Source organism: Betta splendens, chromosome 22 (genome assembly GCF_900634795.4).
Source record: "Betta splendens chromosome 22, fBetSpl5.4, whole genome shotgun sequence".
Lineage (NCBI taxonomy): Eukaryota > Metazoa > Chordata > Actinopteri > Anabantiformes > Osphronemidae > Betta > Betta splendens.
In genome coordinates this window covers 14,788,983-14,810,775 of record NC_040900.2, presented here as the reverse complement: position 1 = coordinate 14,810,775, position 21,793 = coordinate 14,788,983, and the positions used below count along the sequence as shown (strand labels likewise).

General features: G+C 42.0%; 1 protein-coding gene and 1 pseudogene across 4 annotated transcripts; one reads left to right on the top strand and one right to left on the bottom strand.

Annotated features, from left to right (window-relative positions):
• Positions 1-32: 32 nt before the first annotated feature.
• LOC114848793 (potassium voltage-gated channel subfamily S member 3-like) lies at positions 33-4,130 on the top strand (annotated as a pseudogene).
• Positions 4,131-8,110: 3,980 nt separating this feature from the next.
• Positions 8,111-15,927, bottom strand: fosl2 (FOS like 2, AP-1 transcription factor subunit). Of its 4 annotated transcripts, XM_029139256.3 has the most exons (6): positions 15,747-15,927; positions 15,504-15,679; positions 14,849-14,968; positions 12,361-12,639; positions 12,118-12,225; positions 8,111-10,782 (listed from the first exon to the last, which is right to left on the bottom strand). In XM_029139256.3, exons 4-6 carry the CDS (start codon positions 12,622-12,624, stop codon positions 10,255-10,257), a joined length of 900 nt encoding a protein of 299 aa, XP_028995089.1. In that variant the 5' UTR covers positions 12,625-12,639; positions 14,849-14,968; positions 15,504-15,679; positions 15,747-15,927; the 3' UTR covers positions 8,111-10,254. The 4 variants fall into 4 exon arrangements, with proteins under 4 accessions (XP_028995089.1, XP_028995088.1, XP_028995086.1 ...); XM_029139255.2 differs by lacking the exons at positions 15,504-15,679; positions 15,747-15,927 and adding an exon at positions 15,295-15,497; XM_029139253.2 differs by lacking the exons at positions 15,504-15,679; positions 15,747-15,927 and having other exon boundaries at positions 14,849-15,497.
• Between the last annotated feature and the right edge of the window lie 5,866 nt (positions 15,928-21,793).

The window sequence follows — 21,793 nt, the reverse complement described above, 5'->3', positions numbered from 1 at the left end:
TTTGGTGTATGTTAAGAACATTTTATGCAGTGATGCTAGATGATCATATTAGTGACCTGATATCAGTCAGTTCTGTTCAACCTGTTCAAGTAGTAACCTCTTTACTAGAACAACAATTCTTGAGTGCAGGTTTACATTTTTCTGTGTGTTTTACAGACATTAACAATATTCTGCAGGTCATCAGACATAAAGTAGTCTTTTAGATCAACCCTACAGGGTGTTATCTACAGTAGCTATGTAATTAAATAACAATATAACTATAAATTACTTCTGCATTATTTCAGCCTGAAAGAAATGATACTGATGATTATAATTAATATCTAATATCTTTTCTCTCTTTGTTTAATATTTAGAAAAATATGATAACTGAAAGAAAGAAATGTCAACAGAGCCTAAATTCCATAGTAAATTATAAAATAATAAAAATCAAGAGAAAATGTGGAATAAATAAATAAATAAAATGTCAGCACCTTTTTAACAAAACCTTTATACTGATTAAGTAGGCATGTGGTAATAAGTTGGCTTCCTGAACACTGGAAACATATGAAAGTTTAAATTTGCTCTACATTAGAGGCTAGTGAGAGTCATCAATTTTCTTGATCGAGACTGCCCTGTGCGCTGCACAAAGCAGCCACAAGACGCTGCCACTGGAGAAGCACCTCTTCACATGCCCAGGTAAGCTGCTGCTGCTTCTTTTAGTGATGGTGGAAGAGGAAATATTCTCAGTGAACATACTTTAAAATATAAAGTCTGTATATATATATATATAATATTTCCCAGGTCAGTCATGGGACATGAACGTGTTTTCTAGTGTCATTTTCATTCACACAATTTATATGACTGTAATCTTGTTTCTTGCATGCCCAGTCATTAATTCCTTTAAGAGTAGAACATGTTTTATCGCTTTATGGATGCTTCTGATCTGACCTTGTCCTGCCATCCAGTGCAATGTGAAGCACTGAACACCCTTTCAGTATTATATTAGATCTATGCTCTGAACCACAATTGATCAATGCATTTGCCTCGTGGTAATTTGTCTCATGTTAAGTCTTATGTTCATTCAGTAAGAAATAGTTACTGAATACTGAAAAAGTATCAATTTAGCATTCTATTACGTACACACTGGATATGCCATGACATACAGTGCTTGAAAGTGTAAAGTGTTAATTTCAGTGTGTTTGCAGGCAGGCAAAAAAGAGTTTCCTGCCTGAATGCACTGAACACAAACTGCATGGTGTCTGGACGGATCTTCCACAGGCACAGCTCAGGTGCCTGCTTGATGTCAACGTTGGAGGTTTCAAGCAACGAATGGAGCACATTCTCCTGGAGCGATTCCCACAGATTCGCCTTGGACCTCTGCTGGGCTGCAGCTCCAAAGAGGCCATCTTGGAACTCTGTGATGACTTCAACCCCTCAAACATGGAGTACTACTTTGATCGCAATCCATGTTTTTTCTGTTATGTTCTCAACTTTTACCTCACAGGTAAAATCCACCTGGTGGATGGGTTGTGTGTCGTTTCATTTTTTCAAGAGATTGAGTACTGGGGCATCAAGGAGCGACACCTGGACCTCTGCTGTAGCAGCAAGTTCTATGAACTGATGGAGAAAGCTAAGGATAGGAGCTTTGATGAAATGAGCGAAGAACTTCAGCCCAACAGCCCAGACTCTTCCACTGCTGAGGCGTCAGCTTCAGAGAAGAGCTCTTTGATGTTTGAGGGCTCCTGGTGTGCAGAGGTCCGCAGGAATATCTGGATTCAACTCGAGAAGCCAGGTTACTCCACTACAGCCAAAGCGATGGCTGTAGCATCTCTGACTATTGTCATTGTCTCAATTATAGCAATGTGCATTGACAGCATGCCAGACTTCCATCAGGTGGATATGAATGAGAAAAAGGTAGAAAATCCTGTGCGGATTTTCTTTGAGAACCTCTGTGTCTTGTGTGTCTGTGTCCTGTCTGCAGAGTTTGTTCTTCGTTTGGCTGTTGCACCGTCAGCTCAGACATTCTTGCGCAACCCTCTCAACATTATTGACTATATGTCAGTTGTGCAATTTTACATCAGTATAGCTTGTGACATTCTGGATGGAGGTGAAAGTACAGATCTCGGGGATGTTGGTAAAGTGGTGCAGATCTTAAGGTTGATGCGAGTACTTCGCATCCTGAAGCTGGCTCTCCACTCAGCCGGTCTCCGCTCACTTGGTGCCACTCTGCAGCACAGCTCACAGGAGACATAGGACTGCTGGTTCTCTTCTTGTCTGTGGGGGGTGTCCGTATTTTCAGTTATCATTTACTTTGTAGAGAAAGAATCAGAGGAATCTGAGCTGCAGACTATCCCTATAGGCTGGTGGTGGGCCACCATTAGTATGACCACAGTGGGCTATGGAGACACCCTACCAATTACATGTGCTGGGAAGCTGATAGGAGCTCTGTGCATCATCTTTGGCCTGCTGATTGTAGCTCTGTCTGTTACTAACATCTTCAAGTTCTCCAAATTTTACCAAAGGCAACGAAACTGAGACTTAATTTTACCTGCTTTTAGCGATCAGAAAATCTGTTTTCAAATGAGTTAAAAGTCTAAAAAAAAAAAGTCTGTAGTTGTAAAAGTCAGTCATCTGAATCTGTCCTCGTGCTCGTGCACCCTTTTATCTGCTATTGATCCATAAGTCTTTTCACTTGTCACTTTGTTGTTGTAATTTCACCAAGCTTGTAATTGTTTAATCCAGTGACAGGCTTCCTGATGTTTGCTGTGTCATCAGCACTTTAAGAGTCCTCTGTCAATGTGCCCAGTTAACAAAACATCAATAATAATCCTTTCTAGGTGCTGAATTCACAAATCAATTGTAGAATTAAGTGTTGATAGTTTTACATTGATAGAAGATTAAGCCTTATTTGTCCTCTTGTCATTATAAGGCTTTGAATTTGTATTTGATGGTGCTGCTGGGCTGTTTCACAGTTTATGCAGGTTAATGCATTTGCTGCAGTCACCTTTAGTAACAGCATCTATGTGTGTTTATCAGTACAGATAAGAATGTTGCGATCAATGAGCTGCCATCCGAACAATGCCACTACTGCAGACCACACACACTTGTATCTCAACTCAGTTGATAACCATGACCTCTGCAGTGCTGACTTTGTGGTGAGGTAGCAATCTTTAATCAGATTAGTCTGTGCTAATGCAACATTCATGCGACTTTCCAGCATCGGGATGTGAGTGGCTTCACCTCTTAAACAAACATCTACATCAGCACTCTCGGTGTGCTCACCTTTAATGCTTGGACACATTCTTCCTTCATGCTCAAAGTCATGCAGCATGGCATAACGTTCCAGTTATTGCTTCACTGTCTGCCTAAATGCTACTGTCAGCCATATCTGTATTCAACACTGAGGAACAGGCAGGGAGTTTCTACACAGCATGACAGTAAGATGACCTCCTCCTCCCCTGCCATAAATTAGACATGTATCTACATATTATAATTAAAAAATTGTTTCAGTTCATGTAACTAAAACTATTAGCCTGTTGTTCTTCATGAGCACTAAGTCCTGTAAGACTTCACACCGTGTCTACACACTGTGTCACTGTAGCTGTATCTAGAGACAGCCTTTGTAATGTTGCTCTTTTGCTGCAGTTTAAATTACTTTATCCAAACTGGTTCCTTCAATGTAGCAAACATGCAGCGGGTAAATGTTAAATGTTAGCTGTTATGTTACTTACAGGAACAGTGAAGGCAGATGACTCTAAGGCAGGTGCTACTATGTTATGTTCATCTGTACATGTATAATTCTTGATGGCTGTTCTGTGACAGAGCATGGGTTGTATCATTAAAAGGACAATGAAATGGAACAATAAAACCAAAAATTATTCACAAGTGCTTGTGATAATTTTTTCCAAGTTTCACATCAAGGCACTGTTCAACAATAAACTCACTAGTTAGGAAAAAGTTGAGAAATCTTCACAAAATACACTACCATGCATTCTCTATACTATATACAGGTATAGTGTTTGGGACTAATACTGACTTTATCCGTCTTGTTGAAATAACTGAAATAAATAGAAAGTAGTAGTTTCTTCGTAGAAACTTGGTACTGTAATGATTGAAAGAGCTTTGATAGATAGAGATGACTATTACAATGCAGATTTTCAATGAAGGCATCAAAACTATGAATAAACAGATTGAATTATGTAGTGAAGAAAAAAGGGTGAAATAACTCAACATGTTTTATATTTTACATAGAATTTCTGCTTTGATGATTGCTTCGTAATCTCTTGACATTCTCTCCATGAGCTTTATGAAGTTGTTAACTGAAAGGGTTTTTACTTCACAGGTGCCTTGTCATGGTTAATTTGCTGAATTTCCTCCTCAATAGAGGCATGAAAATAAAGAAAAAGCTTTAAAATGAGAAGGTGTGTCTAAATGGTTGACTGGTAGTGTAAGTTCATCATATACATTACATTTCATGTTTCCACCTCCATCTTTACTTTAAGCTTCTTCTCATGAACTCTATTCTTGGTTTGGTTCCAAACACTCAGACTCAGCAGTCCAAAAAACATGGTTCCAGTCACAAAAACACTCTGTGTATATCTTTGTCTACTGCAACCAGGGTTAGTTCTTTTAGGGAGACACTCACAGATACTTGTCTTCACCTGACTGCCAACATAATAATAATAAATATTTATATATTTCTTAGTTATAGTAGTTGTGTGGTGCTGTTGTATTAATAATCTGCCCAAATTTCTAGCTACATTTTCATATATAAACCGACATACACATGTGATACATGTTTGTCTAATACAGTATGTACGTATTTTTAGGTATATGTATAAGTACGTATATGTAGGTATTTTGAAATGATATGTTCATATACACTGTGCTCACAATTATTAGGCAAGTTGTACTTTTTGAGGAATATTTAACTCATTGTACAACTGCAGTGCTCATGGTCAATCCAAATGTTAACAAACACTCAAACAAGAACATTAAAGTAGTAAAATTGAAGTTTTGGCTTAAGAAAATATCTTACATGTACACCATTATTAGGACACTATTAGTGTGCAGAATTATTATGCAACTGAATAAAAATCAAAGATTTTCCCACTTTTTTTATTTTCACCTGTGATAATGAAAGACAAACTCAAAGTTTACAAATGAACATTTCAGAAATTTCAAAAAGAAAACGTCAGTGATCAATATAGCCACCTTTCTTTTGGATAATAGTCATAAGTGTTGTTAGTCTCCTCCCAACCTCAGAGGGCGGCACTGAGCAGCTGTTTCCTTCCGGGATCATCATTACTGGGGGACTATTTAAGTGGAGGATGGAGAGTCCTCCAGTTGTCAGTGTGTCATGGTGGACTCTCTGTTTGCATCTGGCTTCCTGTATGACGGTTGGTTTTGTTCAGTTTGGATTGTGAACAGCCCTGCTACTCCTAATTTGGCTAAGTTTGTAGAGAGGTGTAGAGCCTGACTCTGTAGTTTGTGAAAGCCTTGTTACTCTTGGTTATATTTTACCTACTCAGTGCAGTGACCTATTGTGTCCTGATTTTGTTTTGTAGTTACTTCTGTTTAGTGTTATTCCTCTGTTTAGTTTGTTTGGTCCTGCTTCGCAGTGCTCCTCAGTTTAGTTGGTGAACCTTTTTCCTACTCTGTAGTGACCCTCTTTTTTGTGTAGTAATAATAAATATCGTTTTGTATTCTGCCATCCTCGCCTGTTACTGCTTGTGGGTTCCGTCCTGTCTGGTCTTGGGGGTGTTTGTAACAATAAGCCTTCAATTCATGGAGTCAGTCAGTTTCTTGACCTGGTCAGAATCAACCTTTTGTGCAGCTACAACCACATCCTCCCAGACACTGTTCAGAGAGGGGTACTATTTATCTTCACAGTGAAGTTCCTGCTTAAGAAGGGAGGAAGGAATGACATTTTTCATACTTTGATGCCCAATAATAATTAATTAATAATTAATAATACCTGCCCATACCAGTACCACCTTGCTGGCATCTGAGTCAAGGTGGAGCCCTGTGTCTGTAACTGATCCAACCACGGGCCCGTCCATTCTTCATGTTTCAACTTGTGTCTTGTTTAGAGGTGGTTGGGTTTCAGCGTTTCTTACCTTGGCCATGTCTCTGAGAACGGAATACCTCATACTTCTTGGCACTCCAGGTCGGTTGCAGTCATGGAATATGGCAGAGGGGTACTATTTATCTTCACAGTGAAGTTCCTGCTTAAGAAGGGAGGAAGGAAGGACATTTTTGATACTTTGATGCCCAATAATAATTAATTAATAATTAATAATACCTGCCCATACCAGTACCACTTTGCTGGCATCTGAGTCAAGGTGGAGCCCTGTGTCTGTAACTGATCCAACCACGGGTCCGTCCATTCTTCATGTTTCAACTTGTGTCTTGTTTAGAGGTGGTTGGGTTTCAGCGTTTCTTACCTTGGCCATGTCTCTGAGAACGGAATACCTCATACTTCTTGGCACTCCAGGTCGGTTGCAGTCATGGAATATGGCAGCACTGGAGGATATTAGGCTCCTGGTAGCTTCATGTTTGATTCTTCTCAAATCTTTGTCGGTTAATTTGCGTCTTTTCCCCTTGACTCGTCAACCCTGTAAACTATTTGCTACAAGACGTTTGATAGTTCTGTGATCACGCCCCCAATATCTTAGACATTTCAAAAGTGTTGCTTCCCTGCGTCCCTGTGAAGGATTTAGAGTCAGTTAAATCTCTTTGTTGGCCAATTTTTCCTGAGGAGAAGAATCTGCCTAATAATCATGCACACCTTGATATAGAGTGTTAATGTCCTTAGAGCACACCCTTCCTCATTAGACACATACACATCACCTGATATACATTAAATACAATAAGCCGTCACGTTTATACAGCTTGGAGTTGGAAATTATGGATAAAATGATGTTATGGTCAAAATAATCACTTGCCTAATAATTGTGCACACAGTGTACAGTATAATCTAGGCAAGCCAGTGACTTCTGTGCTGTTTCCAAGGCCAAGAGGGGGACGTTCCAAGAGGGCTGCGTCAGGAAGGGCATTTGGCGTAAAAGTAAACATGCAAATCATCAGTGTGAAAAAATAATGATCATATAGTATTATTGTAGTATTATATAATATATAATAAGACATATCTGTCTTCACTCACTGTTATTCAAAAGTGGGCAAAGCAATTTCCCTCTGGGATTAATGTTGTTCGATAAGATAATGTTGTAAATGCATATTGTGACCACTTGGTGGCAGTAAACATCTATTCATTTTATTTCTCATTGCAACCACCGGTTTCACCAACATCTGTTTGATGTGCTACAGACAAAAAACAGCTGATTTGATTTGTTTTTACACAGTAGTTATTTTTTAATGGACATGGGGCTGGAGATACCACCCGATACTACCATTATGCAACTGTGAGCATGAACACCACAGATACTTAGCGTCATAGGACATTATTATGGCAATACATGACATTTTCCTAGTTATGGTTATAAAATGTGATCCGATTTTAACCAAAAGTCACACATGTCAAGTACTAGGTGGCCATACATGTAGGTTGCATCATGAACAGCATACTAATGCTGTTCAGTACCCATCAATGTTTTTCCATTGATTGAAGTCCAGAATTTCCACCAGCTGCATGCTGCTCACGTTAAGTGGCCGTTTACTTTTTCCACTAACTCATAAACCATCATGTCTTTGTTTGTTTTTCTTAAAAATATTTGTGTGTTTATGAAGACCAGATCAGTGCTATTTCTGTCTTTTTATGCAGACACTGTCATTACTGTTTCTGCCAGAAGGTCAAAGGCTAATAAAACATTACAATGAAGAATCAATATTCTGCCTGCTTCTATTACGAATTGCATGTTGCCAGTAGTGAATATACATTTTTCTTGTTAAGTTATCATAGGTCTGTCCATTACATTCTCTGTGCTTAAATTGTTTCACCTATTAAAAAATAACTTCATAGATATTTCATTTTTTTACCTTGACTAAGTCACAAATAGTGTCAGAAAGTCACACTTTCTAACTAAACTGTAACCAAGGTGCGTTTTTGTCAGTTTATTATTATAAATATAGGTAAGTATTGTAAAACAATTTTCATGAATGACAGAGAACATTTCCAAGTTCAAAATGATTTTTTATTATTAGTCATTTAAATTAACAAACACTGCTTACATATTGCTGTTTTTATTCATTTTGAATCATTTTAAACAGTTAAAGCATTTGGAAAAGAAGCAATAGTTGAAAACAGGTGACAGACAGTAGATGACATGTACAGCAGAAATCTACAGTCAATGGCTTTCCTATGTGTCGAGGGGGCCTCAGATCATTTCAACATACAGACATATCAGACTTGCCTGCAGTTACGTTTTTGGTTATTCACGTTGTCACACAGGATGAAATCTGTCCTGTTACATCTAATGAGCTCACACGCTCACTTCCAACATGTAGCAGCAGCTTGTTTTGTGTTTCAAAGTGTTTTGCGCAACAGAATCTCCCAGCCACTTTTAATTCCTCAAAATACACACAAACAAAAAGGCTTCAAGCAAAGATGACACAGCCCCTCCCTTCAACACCTGGCAGAATATCCATTAGGAATGTTTGAAGTAAATGAAAAGCTCCCGAATAACGCTGTTGTGTTTTTCTCAGTGCACAGTATTGAAACCCCTCGTCCCTTTAAGATACACAAGTAAAAATAACGCAAAAGAAGTGCCTCATAGAACTTTGTTACATCCTTGCACGGTGTTGCCTCTTATTCCTTCCCCATAGTCGAACGCTGAACTGGCCTGTAAAGCCAGTGGAGCTTCCACTACGTTTCTACCAAGTACCTCCAGGTCGCTGTATGTTCACACACCTATAAATCAGCACATCTGAGTTGAGTTTAAACATAATTTCTTTACTAAACCTGACAGATTTACAAACACAGTATAAACAGAGTTGACATCATTGGCAGCTGGCGACAGTCTAGACCACAGTGGCTTTTCTTTTTCTTACATTTGAGCAAAATCCCTCCATTCAGACAGAGACTAATGAATAACAGGATTACACGTCATACAGACCTTTTTGGCTTTTTGAAACCTGACCTGCCTCTGGGAGGCAATATTGAAAGGAAAATAAAGGTAAGACATTTTATTATTTAGAAGTGTAAGAAACAAAAAGAGTGCAGGATCTGGTGGAGGAGGTTTTTGTTCAAACCTTTCATGTCTGTGCAAAAAGACAAATCTTCTGTTTCTTCCATCCATGTGACAGTACCATCTCTGCAACACGGGCCAGACCAGTCCACAGCCTGCGCCCCTGCGCGGCTCACGATGGGGTTCTACTACAAACGAGAGATTTTCCCTGACATCAATGTAAATCACATACACTTAGTCATAAAGGTACAGAATCACTGAGGAAAAGCACACCAATACTACTGTAAAGTCAAGCCACTATGGCAAAATAGAAGGTATAGAGTATTGAGGAACTAGTTGACAGTTGGCTCGTATCCTTTGCAACACTGAGGAGTGCTTAAGTCACCCTGCTTTGAGCGCTTTGCTTTTCTACAGGCAGATTAAGGAGAGGACAATGTCTCAACAAAACACATCGTAGAAACTGAATCATCACAGGCCATAAATACAATTAAAGAGATGAAAATAACATCATCAACGTGTACACACTTTTAGTAGCAATTCCTGAATCAAGGTCTAAGGTGGGAAAAGGACGAATAAAACCGGAAAGAAAAATAGATGAGAGGAAGTCTTTGCTCATTGTCTCTTTTTCTCCTTAAAAATTCCAGTAGAATGCTGACCTCGTTTAGTGATTTATTGATTCGTCTTGGCAGAGTGCAACATGGCTTTTTAGAGATTTTTCCAAACGAAAGGAACAAAAAAAACAAACAATAGAATATGCTCTTGAGTTTAAGTCATGTCGACTTAGAATTGCCAGATGCAGGCATGTCTTCCAAAATACGCCGGTAACGCTCGGTAAACAAGTTGACACCCGAGTTGAAATGGCAAAAGGGTGAGACTCGTTTGGGTTCAGAGCGCATGTGTCTACCGATAAAAAATATTACACTGAAGCACAACAAGGAGAAACACGTGGCGTAGCCCTTGTGGGTCTCCCCTTGGAAGGGACATGGCTCACACGGTCAGCTTGGTCTGGACTTTTCAATGTGCTCTTGGGTCTTCAGAAAGACAGAGGGGAGGAGGGGAGAGTGGTCGATCCTCACGCTTGCCTTCAGCCACAGTGTTTGTTTCTCAGCTTTGGCAGCCGAGCCCTCGCTCAGAGGGCCAGGAGTGTCGGCGAGTTGAGGGAGTCTGAGGACTGGTCGCCGCTGCTGCTGCTGCGCCTGTGGGCCTTGGAGCAGGACTCGGAGGAGGGTGATGGGCTCTCGGGCTCCATCATGTTCGGGTAGGTGAATATGAGGCTAGGGTTGTTGGGCGTGGCGGCTGGGGTCGACGCTGCCACCACTGGTGTGTTCAGGCTTTCCCCATCTGTGCAGTACATCCCACCACCACCGCTTAGGCAGATGGGCTTGATGACGGAGCGCTGGGGTTTGCTCACGTCGTCGTCCTGGGGCTCTTGCTTCACAATAACCTGGTTCATCTGAGCCTGGGCAGCCATGTTGGGGCGCATGGTCAGGGGAAGCGGGGCGCACTGCTGCTGGTGCGGCTGGTGGCGCTCCTCCATGGGCAGCTTGCACACGGGATTGTGGGCCACGAGCATGAACTCCAGCTTGTCCTTCTCCTTCTGTAGGTTCTCAATCTCTTTCTGGAGGTCTGCTTTCTCCTCCTCCAGCTTCTCAGTCTCCTGTTGGAAGAAAAACAAGAGACAATGAGGAGAAATTCATGAAAGGTTTTCCAAATTAAATCTTCTCTAGCATTTCATGAATTTAGTGTGACTCCCTGCTTCCTAATGTTTTCATTGATATCCAAAGCAGGACTAATCTAACTATTAGAACCTACAACCATCTCAGTTTCTCCTTCAAAGAGCCAAGAGAGGGCACTGTTGTTTTGCTCAGCTTCCTTAAAACACAGAGAGGAAAACAACTGAGACTGGAAATCCAGAAATTGTCGCAGGCAACTTGGACTGCAGCCTTCTGTCTGACTTTGAGCGACACATACTGATTTTGAATTGTTTGTGTTTTAGAGACATAAAACTTCCACAACATCAACAGCGTGTCTTAATATGTCAAATCAAAAACAAAGACACATCTCGTAAAAACTGTGCATCGGGTGCAGACGTCGGGCAAATGAAGATAAGCTGACATGCTGTCTGAGAACTTTGACTCATGGACAAAGGTATGAGGAAGTTGCCCACGAGGCGCCAGCAGAGGGGGAGTCCAGTGCAATAGCTAACGCAAGGCGCTATGTGAATCCGACATTTCACTAAAAAGTGACACTTCCTTATTTGGAATTTTAAAATCACAGGCGTGTGCTGAAGGATAGGCATTTAGGTTTTCTTTCCCTTAAAGCATTTGGCTGTGGTGTGTGGGTGTGTTTGTGTGTGTGTGTGTGTGTGTGTGTGTGTGTGTGTGTGCGTGTGGGTGTTGGTGCGTCGAGCGTGCGTGTGTGAGCAGTATGTCTCGATATGGGATTGCGAGACAAGCAATTTGCTCCTTTTACAAAATGTCCTGCATTCATCGCGACAGCTGCCTACAGCAAATTCCATTCCTGTTTTTTTTTAAGGCCTGACAAGCTCAACTTCACTAATTAGTCCATTTAGATGCTGTTACTGTCTGCCAGGCAGGGCTGCGAGACAGCCCTACCTCTGTCTACAGCTGCCTGAGACAAAAAGCTTTTCATGGCCTGTCATCTTTTCACTCAGACCTTGCACTCAGAAACACAGCAAGAGTCAAACCAGTATTACGAGGTTGTAAAGTTAGGCGTGGAGTTTAAAATGCTGGACGTCTGCCAGATGCTAAACCAGTGGGACTTATTTCTCCTGGTGTACTCCTTATATTTAAATAATACTTCCTTTCGTTGCTTATTTTTTGGGCAGGGGTTTATTAACTTGACCTGGTTGCTGCATAAAAGGAACAAAAAGCTATGGCCTTTTGTGGTGTCTTTAAATGATTACAGCTGCACCAGGTAGAAGATTCTAATCTTCTCCTCTGGCTCCGGTACTTTCGGGGTTTCGACTCACCCCCTGTAGCATCTCGGTGAGCTCTCGCCTACGGTTGCGGCATTTGGCGGCGGCTAACTTGTTCCTCTCACGCCTCACCCTCCTTTTTTCTTCTTCCTCCGGGGTGAGCTAAGGACAAGCAGAGAAAGAACAGAGCAAATAATATAAGGAGTTGGTTAGAGAAAATAAAACAGAAATGGATGATTGTACTGGTTGACTTCTCAATTATGCTCATAATAAAAAGTCCTTTTTAAAGACCCTTACCCACAGCCATCCCACGTCCCTCACCTGCTCATCCCTCTTGCGTCGGCCCCTGGCGTCTCCAATGGAGCGGATGACCCCTGGCCGAGGCAGCGTATTGTGACCCAGCAGCCCTGGCCCGCTGGTCAAGTGATGGCCATACGGGTGGGAGCGAGAGTAAGGGTTGGACATGGAGGTGATGACGGTGGGCTGCACCATCCACTGGAGATCTTGGCTGGTCGTGATTGCATTAATGGTGGGGATGAAGGCACTGTTGGAGCCAGGCATGTCAACCCTGTACTTCTGGAAAGAGAAGAATTGAGAGACGCATGAGCAAAAAACAAGCAAATGCAGGAAATTTGGGGTGAATGCATCAAATTTATTCCTACAAGCCGTATCCGTGTTAACGTTTGGGTCACTGCTGCACACTGGCAGAGGCTCCCACCACCACCCGCCTTTATTAAATTGACACATCGTTCACATTTCAAGCAGATAATAATGATTCAGTCTACATAGGCAGCGAATGTAACCCCTGAAGTGGAACAGTGACACATGCTGTGGGAAAGCCCCAGGTGTCAGGTGCATTATCTTTAATGCAGCAACCATGAGACAAAATACTCTAGAGTCAGTACAACGCACATCTGGACCAAGTGTGAGCATCCTAGCTGCGGATGTGAGAGGATAGCTCTAAAATATACTTTATTTGGTAACAAAGTCTCTGTTTTGTAGAAAACATGATACTGAACAATGGAAATAAACTATTAAGGGATTGCAATGAATTACAATATAAATGCATAATTATGTACATATAGGCAGAAAGGACTTGCATGGTGACCGCCGGTGAGACCGATGCCAGAGCAGTATTACTTCATGTCTCTGGAGTCCATAAACAGACTGCCTGTGTGCGTAATTTACGCGCATACCCATATCCCCGTTATTCCCGACCTTCCGTCGGATATCCCGGCAGTCTATTGGAACTTTGTTTATCTGGTGAGTCATTGTGTATGGGATTTGTTAAGCACATGTGAAACGCAGTCAGTTCCAGTAAGGGGGAAGCAGCCGGCTGTAATAAGCCAGACAGTTAGCCGGAATTATGCGAGTGGAATGTTTGGGGAGCTTGGCTTCAATATAAGAGCATTAAAATTCCGCCCTAAATAAAAACAACCAATGAAGACATGTGTATGCAGTGGAGTGGTACTGATCCAAATCTAACATAGTTACACTAAACACGGAAACTGCTGGCCTGATAAAAATTCTATTGGTCTAATAAAACAAGAATAAAAAACGCGGCCCGTTTTTGAAGTGTATCACTAAAGCTAACAAAGAGATCATGTATCAGCCCGTCGTAATGTGAGACAGCCCGGCACTGGGTGATTAAAGGGAACCAGACTAGTAATATACGGGCCAACGTCGTTTACCGTAATATTGCGTGAGCCTGACTTGGCTTTTCCACACAACTGCACTATACGCGAGGCTCGGTGCGGGTAAACAACATGCCTCTTCCCGGATTTGTACCCTATCATTTGTGAACCTTCTAGCATGGCGTCCCAACAACGTCACGCTGGCAAAACGACGGTAAATGTGGGACATAACTCACACAGAATGTTTTGAAGGCTATGATAAAATCTGGGAAATCAAGTACAATGAACTGCAGCGACGCGATCTTGGCATTTTGTCTGGACAGGAAATTGAGGCATTTGGTCGCCTTGCGCTCCCAGTCTACGCGCTTCCCTCTGAAGGAAATGTGCCATGCAGCACGCAACCCGCCTGATGTAACTCATCTACCCTTTGGTCTATAGCCATGTTATGTTTGACTACATATATTCAATAAATATGAACTTTGGCTTTATCTATTAATGTGTTCTACACGTGCGTACTCTTGGCGTAAAAACACCTTCACTCTGGAGAAACCTCGGTGTTGATGCCTGTTGCGTTTCCCATGATAGTTTTTGTCGTTTTCCAGTTTATTTTCACACAGTGCCTACATCTGGGAGAATAACGTGAATCTACTGCGCGCCCATATATTTATATAAATAATATATGTTTGACGCGTAAACACCAAACTGGACTGGACCTCAGACTCATACCTGGAAACCGCCGGCTCAAATCCATGTCACTGTGCCCCATTGTTCCTGCAAAACGCACCGCCTCATATATATGGCGCTGCACTCACCGTCTTTAAACGTTTGATTTAAGGACACGTGCCGGAATAAATGGTTTTATTGATTAATATGCGCCAAGTCAGCAGGTATTCGCCGATTACTGTACGCACCAATCGGTGAGTCCTGCGCAATGATGTGAATCCAAAACGCAGTTGCACTGAGCGAGTCTTCTGATGCAATATGTGTCATTAGGCCTGTTTCTTTTACACGAGCTCCGATTTCTTTTTTAAAAATTATAATGGGTTGAATAAAATATATTCATCTAGCATTCTGCAGGTGTGCAAATAGTATAAAACAGGCGAATGCTAAGTTAGAAAACATGTCGATAGATCCGTATTTCCTGTTGTTACCTGGTAACTTGAGGTAGAGATCGGACTTCCGATCGTGCTGCTGCCGCTTGTGAAGGACTCTGGCTGGGCCGGAGAGGTGCTGCTGCCGCGGGACGAGGTGTCGTAGTTCCCGGAGTAGTCCTGGTACATGATCCAGGAAAGAGGAAGATTTCAGGAGACTTTTGAGCTCGGAACCCCCTTTTTTAAAAAATCCTCGCAGATCAAAGGCACCAACAGAAAAATCCTCTAACACGAGCCGTTGTTACTTTGGGATATCCAGAGAAGAGTTGCCAATGACAAACTGCAATTATTGTCCTCCAACCTAACCTAAAACATGTCACTGATATTGCGTTACTTATGAAGCTATTTCTTTCTTTGTGCTTTAATGACTCGGCCGCCAGTGAATCTAAACTACACCACTAGATCTTCTCAGGTGCGTAAACTTCAGCATTAAGTCAGTAACACACCTTCGGCAGTCAAATCCAGTAGATAAGTGAACCTGCAGATACAGAGTGACTCACACACGTTAACATTCGCTTTAAACACTATTGCCTCTCTAATCTTCTCAGTATTTTCCGTCGCTTGCCTACTTCATTCTATCTGGGCGCCCTGCTGTTCATGGAACAGTTCTGACTTTTTCTTTTCCTTTTTACCACACTTCCTAGAGATGACTCACTTTAATGGCACTATGAAGAACTGCAACGGCTTTTCAACGCCGACGAAACAGCTGACGTCACACCTGGGCGTTGCGACTTCGTCCAGGGAGGGGTTGATTCTGGATAAGGGAGTAAAGAAGGAAGATCTGCTTCAGCCGCTCATCCCGTGGCGAACGTTGGAAATGCATTCCGAAAACTGCGGACACAGTAAAAGTAAAAAAATATGCCTGGAAACATTGAATTTGTGTTACGAACGTCATTACCTGCTATGGATTTCACTAGTTATCCGACTTGCTGTGGTCCATTGACGCATGTTTCCTAAAATGGGCAGTTGCGTCAGAGAGCGCGTGTGGGTTTCCTTGGTAAAAGAAGCGTCAGACACTGGAGGGATTCCCTCCCCTTGCTCACTCCACTCCGAAGTCGGAACTCACAGCGAGCGGGTCCCGGTCCAGTACTGAGCGGTGCAGAAACAGAGAAGATACTCAAATGATGAGAGCATGGACCCGTGCGGAGCAGCATTAGTTCACACATACACGCAAGCGTAAAATCGAAGCATTTTGTGCACGTTTTCAAAGTTGTCAATGCTGAATTAAAATCGACATCTACGTCCTTGTTCAGCCCGTCAGCCATTGTATCGACGTAAGATACGCGCACATGTACATGTAGCCATTCAGTTTTTACAGCTTATACAAACCCGAACTTAACATCCGGCGGCTTCCGTTTGCGTCTGTTCTCCTTGATATATGTTTATTCTCACATTAAAAGCACCCACAATGATTGGACACGCAGTGTTTCTGCACAATTGAGTATTTGTGATATTTGTTAGCGACACATTGTGCCTAATTAGGAGAGACGGCGTGAAACGCAAAACGATGGCACGGCACAGCATGATCCCGTGCTAATGGTCAAATTATTGTGGCCCGATGGTTATGGCTACACAAAAGTGCAGCACCACAGCTGCGAATGAATTTTAGTGAAATGTGGGCTAATTGTAATTCGGACGCACCTCAAACAAGGGCACGGCGCCCAGAATGTGACATGTTACACGATGTGAAATGGCGTATTAAGTATAATCCAATCTGCTACGGTTCCTATTTTAATCTGTAGCACCATAACTGGTGGCGCTGAGCTCTCTTAAACCTGTTTTGTCGCGCGTGTCGTTGCCAGAACGAGTCGCTTACATCAAAAGTTTGAGCTGCAGCGTTCAGTCGGGGAAGTTGCGCGGAGGAAAGAATCTTCTCGCAGGGGGGTTTTCTGAGGTGACCACTCGCCGCGGAGGGAGTCGGTTTCTGTGCTTGCTCATAGCGTGAACACGTCAGTTATAATGTAGGTACTGCAGCCTTCCAATATGTCACCCTTTCCAGAGTTACTGGGTGTCATTTTCGCTGCATTACCTTTTGACCTGCGCAGTGATCTGGAACCGTCTGTGCGAAGAGGTTTCTCTCAACTCCCCCCCGAGCGCCGCTCCAAGCTCTTGGTTTCTCGAAACGGCGACAGAAAGAACGCAGATGTTCAATAAATCTGTATTTCAATGATATTAATTAATGATTAATGTTTATCATCTGCCAAATCCGCCGCTTTTTTGCGGTAGCGGTGTTGCTAAGCGACACAGTTTCTGCTAAATTGCTTGAGGAAATCTAATCTGCCATAGTCATATAATTAATTCTGTAATATAATTTGAGATGCACCCATGGGCGTCAATTTGGGTAAAGCAAGGTATGGCACTGTGACAGGTTCTGTTTCTATATGAGTCCAATTTTGATCTTTAAGTACATAATGAGATATCAAGAAGAAATTGGAATGCACAACAAACAGCGCCTAGATGCCTGTCAGTTAAGCGTTATTGCTCTAATTCGTTTCACGGACGCTGATGCTTAATGAGAGAGCCAGACTTAAAAAAATACCCTGGATGTTTAATGCGCCAGTGAAAATGTGTCGATTAGGTGAAAAATGGACTATTGAGGCGCACTGAGATCCGCAGAACGTGCGCCACTGACGCGTCGGTGTCTCTCGATCATACATCATCAGCTGCACGCATCCACAGTGTCGTCTACACAGGTATTATGATCACCGGGAGCCTATAAGCAGGAAGCTTACCTGATTCACATACAGGTGCTGGTGACGCAAGAGGACAGATGGTCCTAATTCTGCCTTCAGGAGCCCTAGGATAATTCTGTGATAAAACTATAATATTTTTTTAAACTTGAGGTGTTTATACTGCTACGCAAAGATTCTTATTCTGTAGTATGTTCTCAAATATTGTGATAAAATATCACATCATTATTTTATATATTTTATTGCTCTTGTAATATGACGTACAAGCACTGAGATGGTGTGAAAACACATTTACCTGTGTTTGTGAACGTAGCAGAGGATTCAAAGGAATCTATACAAGAAGCTTTTACGGTATCAGTGAGTCAAGTTATTGCTAAACGTTTGTCAGGAAACAGCACATAGAGGAGGAGACTCTTCTAACAGGAACTTTTTTGTTTTTTTTATAATTTGCCCTTTCCTTCCTTTGTTTTCCTCCCTTCAACGCCACCCTCGTGTCATGTTGTAATAACTTAACCTGGATAATAGCTCAGCGTGATCAGCACGGCTAATCTCACAGCTCAGGTGCTGCCTGCAGGACACACGCATGCATCCAAAGTGCTGACTGGAAGGTGGGTTAAAGAATCTGTGAGACCGACATTAGGACCTATTGTTGTGCTAGTGGCCTGTTAACACAGTTCACGTGCTGTTTTCTGTTGCACTACAGCAACCAAGCAGTTCCACACAATCATTGAGGCGGCTAGACAGACCTGTTGTTTCGTTCCTTTTACTTTCTAACATAGTTCACTGTATTAAAATGAAATCCCATCACTTGGACAGTGCAGCTGAAACATGTGCTCTCCTCTCACAGTGTCATGTTCAAGTTGGACTTAGAAACACAAATCTAATCAGCAGTTTCAACTTACCCACTGAGCAAAACCATGGTGCTAAAAAGAGGTTGGATGCCAGGCGAGCAGACAGCTCTGCTGAATTCAAGTAAGCATCCTTCAGTGATTTCATTTACTGGTTGCCGTGGTGACTTATGTAAAGCAGTCAAACACAACAGCGCAGAGGGATAATTTGATCGCTCTTGACCTCCGGAGTGTGGGATTGTGAAGAGAAGAATATGAATTCATTGGCTGTAAATTTTCCAATAAGACCAATCACATCCAGGTATGTGAAGAAGACTCTCATGGTTCAGACATGGTGGATAGTAAGACTGTCACATATGATTATAAAAAAACCTGTGTGAACATTCAGTGACAGTGACAACTGTACAAGGAGCAATCCTGTAAAACATAGTAAGCTGGTGTGGCTTAAATAACTTAAATAAAGGAAGACTCGAAGACTCGACCACTTATATAATGTGTCTTGTGGCTCTGGAGTAAGCTTTGTTAAGCAACTAAGGAGACATTCTCAGTTTCATCTCAGTCACATCCTGTCCTTATGACAATGGTTTGTCATAATAGAAAATATATTCATTTATTTCATGTTAATTTTATAATTAATTTCAGAATCTTTTCTTTTCCACACAGCAAGTGTAAGATTTTCCTATTTTCCCAAGTAACTCAACCTCAGCTAATACAGTTCATTAATTGATTGATATATGAGAATTAATTAATTATGCTAATAACTGAGCCTTAATACGTCAAATTACTGACTGCTGATGTTAATAGTTTATGACGTTGATCTACAGAGCTCAGAAAACTGGAGGTTGGGAAAACTGCTGACTTTTCTGCAGGGTTGAGTTGTGGTTAAAGTGTTGCAACTTCAAACCTGCCTGAGCATTGCAGAATACGGTGATGAAACTGTTTTTACAGTAAAAATTAATGCACTGTAACTATCCAGTTGTCTAAACAAGACACGCCATAAGATGACCATTTGAATGAAGAAAATTAAGAAATGGGAGTGTTTTTATTACATACATGTAGCAACTTAATATGTTCTTGATCGTTAGCTGCTCCAGAAACCAAATGTCCACACACTAACTGGAAAGTTAGCACTACATTCTGACACAAGACACGTTAGGTTAATTACTCTCATCTATCTGTGTAATCAGGTGACTACAGGCACACATCCAGTAGCCGGCTGTAATGGCATGTAGTGCTATACAATCAACACACGCTTGACAGTAACTTCACCAGCAATAAAGTATCAGTTCCTGATACAATGGAAGGAAGTGCGTCACAGATGCACTGTACCTCAAGACAAAGAAGAATGGAACGCTGCTCGGGCAAAACAGCAGAGAGAGAGAAGGGGAAATGTTGGCGCTTGTGGTGGAAGAAGTGAACAATTAACAGGGTCTGAGAGCCAGAGAGCCAGTGAGTGGTCGGGGGACTTCTGTGCAGGCGCAGGGTAGTCAACACCGCCACCTGCACCTTGCAAACAAACAGGACCCCGGCGTTCCTTCCTTCTTTACTGGACTGCCTGTTATCAGTGGAAGAAAACAAAAGCCCCCACCACCCAGTTCTGGAAACCAAGGAGAGGAAAACCATGGCTGCCAGTCACAAGTGGGCTTTAAACCTGCCTGGTATGTTGTTTTGGTCCTCCTGCGTAGTGTTTTCACCAGTATTGGACCCAAACAGTCAAATCAAATAGTGCGTCTGACTGACGCATCGCAGTGCAGCCACAGAGCAAAGACAATGGCCAAGTGTACTTGAATGCTGCTGTGAGAGCAGGTTGATCGCAGGGCAGCTTGGAATGTTAATGTTTAGTTGAAAAATATCCAGCTGGTGTTTGGCTGCTGAGAAAACACCACCTCCATCGTTTATCAGATTAATGTGAAATGAAAGAATTCAAACTTAAATCTTAGGGCGTTTGTGTGTCTTTGTCTTCCTGCACCATACTTCCCAGAAATCACTAGTCTTGGTAAATGTGTAGGAGGTACAGTGGCACCACTTTACTCTGGATTTCCTGTTTCTGTTTGAGTTTCGTGGTTTTTGATCTGTGTGGCTGATTTGACACCCATTTCTTCTGGAAGTCTGGAAAATGCACCCAGAGAGATTTTCCCAGGAAGTGGTGAAACATGTTTTCAACAACAATTTTTTTTACAGAGGAGGTTGAATCACCCTGTTACAGTAAAAGTAGAAGACTCGCCTTTTTAGAAGGGATGGAGAGAATTTGAATCAGACAGCGTGGTATTAGAGAACCTCGCTGGAAATGCGCTGCTGAAAGGGAGATTAGCGCTGCTGGCGTGCTCTAGATGCAATCTTACATTTCTTTGTATTAACATACACAATTCTTTGCGTTCAGCCAGTGTCTTACATCATCATCTGAAGCTTATACTGCCTGTAAAATAATCCACATTGTAACAGCTCCACTTATCTGGATCCTCAGCAGACGATCTGTGTCAGAATTGGACGGGAAGATATTCGAGTTCTGACTCATTAGCTTTGAAAATGAGCCTCCCTGCTGCCTCTGTGATGTATTTGTTGTAAAATATGCTTTTAACATTAAACACAGAGTACAGTAATATACTAGTCTAGTACTAGTCAAACGGACCAGCAGCACCTGTACCTACGTAGGGTTAGACCACATAATGAGCTTTTACAAATCCCTCATAAGTAAATATATTGAGTCCTTTTGTCGATATTTTTAGAAAAACAGCATTTTCAAACAATCTTACACAGACTTGATAAAGGAGGTAAAAGCAGCCTTTAAATACAAGAATGTTGGCCTGACGGTTCTATTTCCAGGGTGGAACGGGTGCCTTTCTGTGTGGAGTTTTCATGTTCTCCCCGTGTCTGCATGGGTTCTCTCTGGGTTCTTCGGCTTCCTCCCACAGTCTAAAGACATGCATTTGGGTTAATTGGCTACTATACATTAGGTGTGAGTGTGTGGCCCTGCAATGGACTAGCAACCTGTTTAGGGCGTACTCCGCCTCTTGCCCTCAGCTAGCTGGGATAGGCTGCAGACCCCCCGCGACCCCGAATCAGAACAAGCTGTGGAAAATGGATGGATGGCTTGACAGGATTTAAATTACAGGAATGAATAATGTAATGTAATGAACAAATAAACACTCAGAATGTTAGTTTTTCAGAATAAAACACAATTATCAAATACAACAGCAATAGTAAAGTTGTTATTTATATCATAATTTAATAGGTATGTGTGTGTGTCAGTGCACAGTTGGTATTGAGCAACATAGCATTATGACTTTTAATAACCTATATTCCATACCTTCTAATTACTATGTATTGTGATCTCCCTGTTTGCAACAGCTCCTCTAGACTTATGGCCAAAGAGAGTCACCTGAACCCCTCCCCCCCAGTGTTTCATA

Excerpts from the sequence above, each read along its gene's own strand:
- fosl2 (XM_029139253.2), bottom strand. The coding sequence starts at position 14,977 with ATGTACCAGGACTACTCCGGGAACTACGACACCTCGTCCCGCGGCAGC. Across the intron at positions 12,226-12,360 it reads GGGACGTGGGATGGCTGTGG|CTCACCCCGGAGGAAGAAGA; the intron begins GTAAGGGTCTTT and ends GCTTGTCCTTAG. Across the intron at positions 10,783-12,117 it reads TCACCGAGATGCTACAGGGG|GAGACTGAGAAGCTGGAGGA; the intron begins GTGAGTCGAAAC and ends TTCTTCCAACAG.